General features: G+C 39.8%; 1 protein-coding gene across 1 annotated transcript in view; it reads right to left on the reverse strand.

Moving 5' to 3' along the window:
• LOC148888944 (LIM domain-binding protein 3-like) overlaps positions 1-11,459 on the reverse strand; it is a 57,087-nt gene extending 45,628 nt beyond the window's left edge. The window contains exon 1 of the mRNA XM_089012176.1: positions 11,328-11,459. Within this exon, the coding sequence (XP_088868302.1) occupies positions 11,328-11,348 (21 nt within the window). The 5' untranslated portion in view covers positions 11,349-11,459. The remainder of the gene's footprint in view (positions 1-11,327) is intronic.
• Positions 11,460-11,462: the final 3 nt, after the last annotated feature.

An 11,462-nucleotide genomic window follows, 5' to 3' on the forward strand; every position in this document is an offset into this window, starting at 1 on the left:
AAAATTGGACCACCCCACCCCCTTTAGGGACTCCCTACAATGGTTGAGGCCGGCGACAATAAAACGAGAAAAAGGTCATGCATGAAGAGAAGGGGTGGCCATTGCGGAAATGTCATTTGTCCTATTAGCAAGAGATCGCCGCTCATATCGCAAGAACACGTTCCTGAGGAATTAAAAAAAGATTTCACCAGATGGAACAGCAATATCTTGGGAAAATCAAGGGATTGGTACTAAAATGTCATGATAAAGCGCTGGACTGACGTCTGGCAATGTTTTTCCCTACCACAAGGGGCAACATTTCCCTTTTGTCCATGCTAGCGCTTTGTTCCAGCTGTTGTTAAAGTGCTACATAAACCAATCTTTATGTATTGCATTGTATTTTGTACAGATGCCCCCATCTCAAGTTCAGATGAATCCAGACCCATAAAACTTTTAATTAACTCTTTTTTCTGATGAAAGAAGAGAGTCTAAGGCTTCTGATACTGAATTGAATGGTTATGTAGTCCTTAAACTCAATACCGTGATACCTTGGCTTACGAACTCAATTGGTTTCCAGAAAGTGTGTGTAAGGAGAAACCATTAAAATAAGAATAATCCGTTCCCAGGTCCCCATAAAACATAATTTTCTACTAAATAAGCCTTAAAACTAAACAAAATATACCTTATATTATGTATAATAAATGTGATATGGTATTGTAATTAAAGAAATAATCTTTACTGGATCATAAAGTCGTTTTATTTACCTTTGTGATGGTCATTGATGGCTTGATGGAATGGAGTAGGAGGAGGTGGGAGGGAGAGTCACATTCCATAAGGACGGTAGGAAGGAGGGTTAGCCTATCTTTCATAGGCTTATGCCCATGGACGGACTTCTCTTCCTGTGTAAGGCATATTTTTCCAAAGAAAGGCCGGTCTCATCAGCATTAAACACTTGATGAGGAACGTAGCCATCTTCCACCATCTTGAGGAATGACCCTTGTAAGCTTCGGCAGCCTTATCGTCCGAACTGGCTGCCTCACCATGACGAATGACACTGTAAATCCCTGTATGACGCTTAAAGTTCTGACGAACATCCAGGTTGCCCCATGATGATATCTAAGTGAATTTGCCGTGCTATCTCGGTGTTAATTGCTTCCCGCACGCTGTCTCGGCTATCTGCTTTTCGTTAATCCAAATTAACAGAGGTTTTTCAACCTCTTCTATTGCCCGAGACTGTTGCTTAGACAATACAGGAACACCTTTCGCAACATACGCACCTTTAAAAGCGCCTTTGTTCCGAAGGATGGTAGCAATGGTTGACTTGGCATACTGGTACTGGGCCGCACACCTCGTTCGCTTTTCACGATGATCTTCTTCTTCTCAACCTTAATTTTGTTTTGTGTCCTCTTCGGCTGAACACTAGCCTGTGGTGGGGTCTTTTTCGGTCCCATAACAGCAAAAGTATCCATGACAACAAATCCTTGAAGTGAAAAGACGTATGCACTCAGAGAAAGGGGGTGTGGAAAAGGATTTCGGCAGCTGCAGTGGCGCTGCTCGGCCGTGTGGTTTTGCTGTTCTTCCGCCGAAAACTAGTCCGCCAGCCATTGTGGCGCTCCGTGTGTTTCCCGAAAAATAGTTTGTATGCCAAGATTATATTCTCGCGAATTTAACGTTCATAAGGCGAAAAGTTCGGTAGCTAAAGCGTTCGTAAGCCGAGGTATCACTTTATTCTGTGGTTCCTGCAATTGACTGCAAAAACCCTGGCACTAGAGTGGAAACATTTTTGCACATCGTCTGCCAGTCAATTAGTTAATTGTCTATCAACAAAACACAACTAATGTGATTTATTGCAAAAAATTACACATTCATCCATTATTAAAATAAGTGAGGTGCAGTCCTGTTTCTTTTATTTTGAAATTTCCATTTGCCAGCACTGAAATAAAAAATGGACACATTTTACATATACACGTGAGAACTAAATTATTTTTTCACAATACCTCTACCAGAGAACAGAGGTGTAATATATAATTAGCAGGAAATAAAGTGGGATAAAAGGATTATAACGACCTGGTTAAAAAGGCCCCGATTTCATGCGACAGCTGTTACACAAGAAAGCGGGCTAGCTTAAAATTGGCGGGGTGCTTGTTATGTGATTTGGCAATGCTGGTTTTATTTATTTATTAGTTCTATTAAGTTCATCCTGTCTACCTGATATCTAATTTAAAACAGATTCATATCTTACAGACAGTGTATTGTCGGTGTTCAAATACCTGACATGTTTCGGCGTCTACTTCCGCCTTCCCACGAACGAAGGCGGAAGTAGACGCTGAAACATGTCAGGTATTTGAACATCGACAATACACTGTCTGTAAGATAAGAATCTGTTTTAAATAAAAATGATTTATTTATTTATTTATTTATTTATTTATTTATTTATATTCAGTGAGCCACAACAAGCGATTATGCCCATCAACTTTTGTATTTTGTATTTTGACAGGCGTCGACAACAGGTGGGCATGAACAGGCACGCAAAGCAGAGCTGCTAGCATGCATCGTTTGAACGTCTTCGGTCAAACGCAAATCCAAAATAAAGCAAATCGCAAGCATTATTTCTCGTTAACAGGAGTTTTAAGTACATTTTGTCTTTCATTTTATGACTTAAGAGCCAGGACGTATTGATGATTTGTTGCAGAACTTATGTTTTATTTATCTATTTTCAATTCAACACAGTGTTATGTTAAAAGGACAACCGACATCTCTGGACAACTTGTGTCCATAATTTGTAAAATGGCTTCAAATGACTTCTACTGAGTGTATTTTACAAAGATTCCACCGCATATAGCTATATTTTACGTTTTAAGACTCGCACTGAATATTCCGGAAGTCTTGTTTTTGAGTTGGTGACGAGTCCTCACCCTACGCACTGAAGGAACGCCCCTGACCGAAAAAAGGACATTGTAGCAGTCCTTCCATCACGTCAATGCATTTTGCTGTACTTCTTTGGTCTGAAAACTTCGTGTTGCACCAAAAAGAGGCAGAAGAGGGCGACAAAGAGCTCCTTGTGAGGAATTAATCAGGAAACGGGCTGATTAATTCCTTACACTGAGCTTTGTCGCCATTGTCTGCCTCTTTTTTGGTGCTACATTACCCCCCTGTTGCCTCAAAATGGCACGAAATAAATTCTTTAATCGATTGCAAACATGTATGCTTTCCTTTTCAGAACTATTTGAATCATATTCATAACTGGATGAGTAACAAGAAAGCATATTCTCCGAATCTGAAGCTATTGTTTTGATTCTCCAGCAAGGCAAGACGTCTTGGGGTGACGCCACGAACAAGGGGGCGGGACCTTCTGAAACTGGCCACTTCCGGGTTCATTTTTTTTGCAGATTTTGGAGACTTTAAGTCATTTTTATTGGTGTTTTGCATTTGACACAAAATATCATTGTTGCGTTAAATGTTCTTCTTCCTGGTTCAGCTCTCCATTTGTGTCGTCAAAATATTCAATCAGCAGGAAGTAAGGTGATATACAAAAAAGAATATTTATTATTCAGCTAGAGCACCGAGCGAGAGAGAGACAAAGAGACCAGTGAAGAAAAAAGGGGGAGGCTGTTCCCCCAACAGATGTTATTCATACCTCAGCGGGAATGACCTCATTTCAAAGGGAGCCAATCAGCATTGACTTAAAGGACAACCGACGTCTCCGGACAAGTTGTGTCCATAATTTCTAAAATGGCTTCAAATGACTTCTACTGGGCGTATTTTAATAAGATTCCACCGCATATAGCTATATTTTACATTTTAAGACTCGCTCTGAACATTCAAGAAGTCTTATTTTTGAGTTGGTGATGAGTCCTCACGTGACATCAGAAAAGGACCGCCTCCTGACCGTAAAAAAGACGCATTGTAGCGTCTTTCCATCACGTCAATGTATTTTGCTGTACTGTTTTTTTTGAAACCCTTGTGTTACATCGAAAAGCCGCCAGCAGAGGGAGTCACGCTCCATAGAAGGAATGTATCAGCCTGTGGAAACGGGCTGATTCATTCCTCACAGCTCGGTGGCCATTTTATTGCCTCTTTTTGGGTGAGACATTCTCCCCCCACCCGTTTGCCTCAAAATGACACAGAATAAATTCTTTAATCGATTGCAAACATGTATGCTTTCCTCTTCAGAACTATTTGAATCATATTCATAACTGGATGTGTAACAAGAAAGCATATTATCCGAATCTGAAGCCATTGTTTTTATTCTCCAACAATGCAAGACGTCTTGGACTTTCTGAAAATGCCCAATTCGCAGCTCAATTTTTTGCAAATTTTGGACACTTTAAGTCATTTTTATTGGTGTTTTGCATTTGACTAAAAATATCATACTGGGTGTTTTGGGTATTTTAGATGCTATAAAACGTTTTTCTGGTGTCAGTTAAAAAAACAAAAGTGACGTCGGTTGTCCTTTAAGGCGTGGAACATTAGACTGAAACATGATGAGTGTATGCACTACAAATACACGAAGTTATAAGGCACACCACACACACACACACACACACACACACACACACACACACACACACACACACACACACACACACACATACATACATACATACATACATACATACATACATACATACATACATACATACATACATACATATATTGATAGTCCCGGTTATATATACTATTTCTATATATATATATATATATATATATATATATCGATATATATATAATGTAGCCACAAGGGGGCACAAGCCAGTGTCTTATTGTGCCGGTCCCAAGCCCGAATAAATACAGAGGGTTGTGTTAGGAAGGGCATCCGATGTAAAAAAAAATTGCCAAAACAAATATGCGAATCAAACCTATGAATCCCATACCGGATCGGTCGAGGCCCGGGTTAACAACGGCCGCCATTGGTACTGTTGACCTTCAGGGTGCCAGTGGAAAATGGACTACTGTTGGTCAAAGAAGGAGAGGAGGGAGGTGTGCCCGGAGGAAAAGAGAGAGATGGAAGAGTAGGAACTTTGAATGTAGGAACAATGACAGGTAAAGTTAGAGAGCTGGTTGACATGATGCAGAGAAGGAAGGTAGACATACTGTGTGTCCAGGAGACCAGGTGGAAAGGGAGCAAGGCTAGAAGCGTAGCGTCAGGGTTTAAGTCGTTCTATCATGGTGAAGACAGAAAGAGAAATGGAGTTGGGGTTATTTTAAAAGATGAGTTTGTTAGGAATGTCTTAGAAGTAAAAAGAGGATCAGATAGAATGATGTGTCTGAAGCTAGAAATTGAAGGTGTGATGTTCAATGTTGTTTGTGGGTATGCCCCACAAGTAGGATGTGAGCTGGCGGAGAAGGAGAAATTTTGGTTGGACTTTGATGAAGTCATACAGAACATCCCGAGAAGTGAGAGGGTTGTAATTGGTGGAGACTTCAATGGACATGTTGGCGCAGGAAACAAAGATGATGAGGAGGTGATGGGCAGGTTTGGACTCCAGATGAGGAACGCCGAAGGACAGATGGTGGTTGACTTTGCTAAGAGAATGCAAATGGCTATTGTGAATACTTTCTTCCAGAAGAGACAGGAACATAGGGTGACCTATAAGAGTGGAGGCAGAAGTACACAGGTAGACTACATTGTGTGTCAACTGCGCCATCTAAAGGAAATCAGTGACTGCAAAGTAGTGGTTGGTGAGAGTGTAGCCAGACAGCATAGGTTGGTGGTGTGTAGGATGACGCTGGCAGTGAGGAAGATGAAGAAACCAAAGGCTGAAGTGAGGACAAAATGGTGGAAGTTGAAAAAGGAAGAGTGTTGCATGACATTTAGGAAGGAGGTAAGACAAGCACTGGGTGGGCAAGAGGTCCTTTCACATGACTGGCAAACTACAGCGAACATAATCAGAGACACAGGTCGGAAAGTACTTGGTGTATCGAGTGGAAGGAAGGTAGATAAGGAGACTTGGTGGTGGAATGGGGAGGTGCAGGAGTGTATACAGAGAAAGAGGTTAGCAAAGAAGAAGTGGGACACTGAGAGGACGGACAAGAGTAGACAGCAGTACAAGGAGATGCAGCGCACGGTTAAAGTAAAGGTGGCAAAGTCCAAAAAAGAGGCCTATGATAACTTACATGCTCGGCTGGACAGCAAGGAAGGTGAGACTGGTCTTTATAGGCTGGCGAGACAGAGAGACAAAGATGGTAAGGACCTGCAGCAGGTTCGGGTGATTAAGGATAGAGATGGCAATGTATTAAAAGGTGCCAGTAGTGTGATGGAAAGAGTACTTTGAAGAATTGATGAATGAGGAAAATGACAAGGAAGAAAGAGTAGAAGACGTGACTGTTGTGGACCAAGACGTAGCAAGCATTAGCAAGAATGAAGTGAGGAGGGCGCTGAAGAGGATGAAGGGGGGAAAGGCACTCGGGCCTGATGATTTACCAATCGAGGTATGGAAGTTTCTTGGAGAGGTGGCGGTGGTGTTCCTGACTGGGTTATTCAACAAGATCTTAGATGGTGAACAGATGCCTGAAGAATGGAGACGAAGTGTACTCATGCCCATTTTTAAGAACAAAGGAGATGTGCAGAGTTGTACTAATTACAGAGGAATAAAGTTGATGAGCCATACAATGAAACTCTGGGAAAGAGTAGTTGAAGCTAGACTAAGAGCAGAAGTGAACATTTGTGAGCAGCAGTATGGCTGCATGCCAAAAAAAGAGTACGACAGATGCAATGTTTGCTTTAAGAATGCTGATAGAGAAGTACAGAGAAGGTCAGAAGGAATTGCATTCTGTCTTTCTAGATCTGGAGAAAGCGTATGACAGGGTGCCCAGAGAAGAGCTGTGGCATTGTATGAGGAAGCCTGGAGTGACGGAAAAGTATGTAAGAGCAAGACATGGATCATGACTGTAAGACAGTTGTGAGGTGTGCTGTCGGTATGACTGAGGAATTCAAGGTGGAGGTGGGACTCCACCAGGGGTCAGCTCTGAGCCCCCTCTTGTTTGCTATGGTGATGGACAGGCTGACAGACGATATTAGACAATAATCTCCTTGGACTATGATGTTTGCAGATGACATTGTGATCTGTAGCGAGAACAGGGAACAGGTGGCGGAGAAACTAGAGCTGTGGAGATATGCCCTGGAAAGGAGAGGAATGAATGAATGAATCAGTCGCAGCAAGACGGAATATATGTGTGAATGAGAGGGATCCAAGTGCAAGAGTGATGCTACAGGGAGAAGAGATAAAGAAGGTGGAGGATTTTCAGTACTTGGGGTCAACTGTCCAGAGCAATGGAGAGTGGGGAAAAGAGGTGAAGAAGCGTGTCCAGGCAGGCTGGAGCGGCTGGAGAAAAATGTCAGGTGTGATGTGTGATAAAAGGGTTTCAGCTAGGATGAAAGGAAAAGTGGATAAAACCGTGGTGAGACCAGCCATGATGTTTGGACTGGAGACAGTGCCACTGAAGAAAAGACAGGAAGCAGAGCTGGAGGTAGCAGAGCTGAAGATGTTGAGGTTTTCTTTGTGAGTGACCAGGTTGGATAGGATCAGTAATGAGTACATTAGAGGGACAACTCATATTAGAGGCTTTGGAGAGAAAGTCAGAGAGGCCAGACTGCGATGGTTTGGTCATGTCCAGAGGAGAGAGAGTGACTATATCGGGAGAAGGATGCTGAGTCTTGACCTGCCAGGCAGGAGACTGAGAGGAAGACCGAATAGGAGGTTTATGGATGTGGTCAAAGAGGACATGAAGGTAGCTGGTGTGAGAGAAGAGGATACACAAAACCGGGTTCGGACATTGATTCGCTGTGGCGACCCCTGAGGGGAAAAGCCGAAAGGAAAAGAAGAAGATATATATATATATATATATATATATATATATATATATATATATATATATATATATATATATATATATATATATATATATATATATATATATATATATATATATATATATATATATACAGTAAAGTCTCGTTATATCGATATCGGATATATCGATAGTCCCGGTTATATCGATACTATTTCTATGCACGCACGGAGAAAATTACATAGGGTCGGATATATCGATAGTCCCGGTTATATCGATATTTTTTCGGACTCCCTTGAATATCGATATAACGAGATACTATATATATATATATATATATATATATTATATATATATATATATTATATATATATATATATATATATATATATATATATATATATATATATATCAGCTGTCGTGCGGGCAGGCAGCGGTCAGTTGAGGCAGCGCCTCACCTGTCATCATGGAAAGCTGTCATGGAAATATCAAATGGAAAAATAAATTAAACAGTTAGATGTATTGAGTGATTTGTACTTTAAAGTTCTTGTCCATTTAACTTCACCGTTTTAGGATTTTTTTCAAAATCGCTGAATTTTCACATTTACCGTTCAAATACTAAGTAGAGACGAGCGGTGACGTCATTGATGACGTCAGTGCCTCACCAGCCATGAACCTCACCGCACGTCACTGATATATATATATACTATATATATATATATATATATATATATATATATATATATATATATATATATATATATATATATATATATATATATATATATAAGACACATAAATGAGTGGTTTATAATAAACATTGAATGTTTTAGAATGTGCATATATAAAATAGTCCTATCAATCATACTGCATGTTTTGGGTATTTTAGATGCTATAAAATGTTTCTCTGATGTCAGTTAGGAAGCAAAAAAAGTGATGTCGGTTGTCCTTTAAAGCTTCAACTAATGATGATTTGGCAAATGATGTGTTAAATATCACTGGCTAGTGTCAGCAGCCTCCGCGCTGACCCACTACCTAAAAACAAAGCTGGTATCGGTACTCGCTAATCTCCAATAAACAAAACAACATGTTTCTCGGGGACCACATTTCAAATGATTTGAGTCACAAAATGTGTCATGGAACAAATGAACTCAAAGTGCGTACTAATGTACACGATTACTCATTTGGGAACCTCAACTACGAACATGTCCCATCTGCCGTATATTCAACACAAATATTTACGATAATACTCCGAGGGAGTGAGTGAGTGTGTGTGCGTGCGTGAAAAGCAGCTAGCTTGGCCATCGGTATCAGCATCTAAGTTTAGACACTTTTGTCACAGGCAGGAATGTCACCAATGTCGCCTGGATGAGTGATATTGTATCTCGCCCTGGGATGCAAGGGGGGCCTGTTGAAGGGAACATCTGAGAGAGTAGCCAAAAAGATCTTTTTGCTGGGGATCGCTTTACGCATGCAAAGTACACAAAGTACACAAACATGCTCAATTGTAATTTCCTGACGCTTCTTCTTGTTTTAAGGCAAATCCAGTAAATATTACACTCATGTATGTGCATACACATATAATACAATAATAATAATAATAATAATAATAATACATTACATTGAAAAGCATTTTTCAAAACTCTCAAGGACACTTTACAGTCACGGGATAAGAACTTGTTTTTTTATGCGAGTGAGCAGCGGCAGCCATTCGCGCCAGCGGTTCACTCTACGCGGAAGTAACACAGCAGCAAAGTTATGAAAGGAAGAGGAAAGGAAAGAAAAAAGTAGAAAAACAAAATACAGGAGCTGCTGGAAAGTCAGTCACTCTCGCGGCGCCATCTTGAAGTGATAAATAAAACAATAAAATAAATGGTAAAATAGATAAATAAATACATGGTACAATAGATAAATAAATGGTAACATAAATAAATGGTAAAATGACTAAATAAATGGTAAAATAACTAAATAAATGGTAAAATAACGAAATAAATAAAATAATTATGATGGATGGAATAAATAAATAGTAAAATAAATATGGATGGATAGATGGAATAAATAGTAAAATAAAGATAGATAGATAGATAGATAGATAGATAGATAGATAGATAGATAGATAGATAGATAGATAGATAGATAGATAGATAGATAGATAGATAGACAGATAGATAGATAGATAGATAGATAGATAGATAGATAGATAGATAGATAGATAGATAGATAGATAGATAGATAGATAGATAGATAGGTAGGTAGGTAGGTAGGTCGATCAATCGATCGAAAAAAGTAAATGTTTTGGTGACAACCCTAAAACCAAAACAAATCAAAAAACATTTTGGAAATCAGAAGAACACAAACCGCACAATACAGTACATATTGCTTTATATAGCGCTTTAACAACAGCTGAAGCTGTAACAAAGCCATCATGTACAGGAAATAAAGCAGTGACAAAGATAGTAGAAAGCATCAGGGAGTAGAACCAAGTAAAATCAATACAAAGAAACTAAGCTAATAAATATCTGAATAGTTTTAGCAATTGATAGCATTTATAGATATTAACTAGGGCCCTAAAATTTAATCGGAATATCGAATTGTAGTCGACGTGCACATTCCACCATGATGTCCCTGATCCACTGGCGAAAAGATGCTTTGATCCTCTCCTCTTTCATCTAGAACTGCTTTATGTAACAAAGAGGGTACAGAAAGTGCTAAAGAATGAATGCCTCTCTGTGTCTTTGTGTTGTAATATTGTCTTTGTTTTGTCATATTTGTTTTTTTTTTGTTCTTTTGACTTCAAGACGGTGCCGCGAGAATGGCTGCCTTTCCAGCAGCTCATGTAGTTTGTTTTTCTGCTTTCATTCCTTGTATCGCTTTGCTGCTGTGAAATGTAAATTTCTCCACTGCAAGACTAAAAAAGGCAAATCCAATCCAATCCGAATTTGGAAAACCACAATCAGAAAATAATTGTACTTACTGATGGAACCCAAAATGGTGTTTGTTGATGACGTCACACAAAATGACAGTGTTTACATTATTTCTCAACTAGACGGTGCCGTCATTGCTGTCACACATTTCTTGACTGGAATTATTGACAAAAAGATCAGATGCTGCCTCAATTTAATGTACATATTTAAATGAAACGTTTTGCAATGTGATAAATTCTTTTGTATTTTAAAGTCATCGTGGGAAAGAAAATCAGGGCGGAAATGAGATTTCACATCAAAGGCCAGTACGCATCAATGACGTCATTCTTGAATATGAATAGAAACAGTATACATTTACGGCCTCAATCTCTGACAAAAATAAAAATCATAATGAATGTTGTGTCTTTTTGTAATTGAAACTTGGAAATAAAATGCATTATTAATTATTATTATTGAAAAGTACTCGGAAAAAAAGGCGCCAGGCAAAAAAAAAAAAAATGAGCGAACGTCATGACGTCACATGAAACTGCGCCGGAATCACCTTAGCAGGGAGGGGGTGGGGGAATGCCGCCGGCCGGTGATGACGATAAAGGGGATTAGGGGCACGAAAACCAGGAAGACGCGACAAACTACCTGCGAACGTTGTGCCGCCATACTTGGATTTAGCGGCTGGTTTTGTTGTGGAGTTTGTGACGTTGCTCGTTACTCCCGAGCGGGTCCAACCAGAACAGGAGCGGGCGAAATGGCGGGCAGTGTGCGAGTGAGGCG

The sequence above is a fragment of the Hippocampus bargibanti genome, linkage group LG13 (assembly GCF_051943395.1).
Source record: "Hippocampus bargibanti isolate YZ-2025 linkage group LG13, ASM5194339v1, whole genome shotgun sequence".
NCBI lineage: Eukaryota > Metazoa > Chordata > Actinopteri > Syngnathiformes > Syngnathidae > Hippocampus > Hippocampus bargibanti.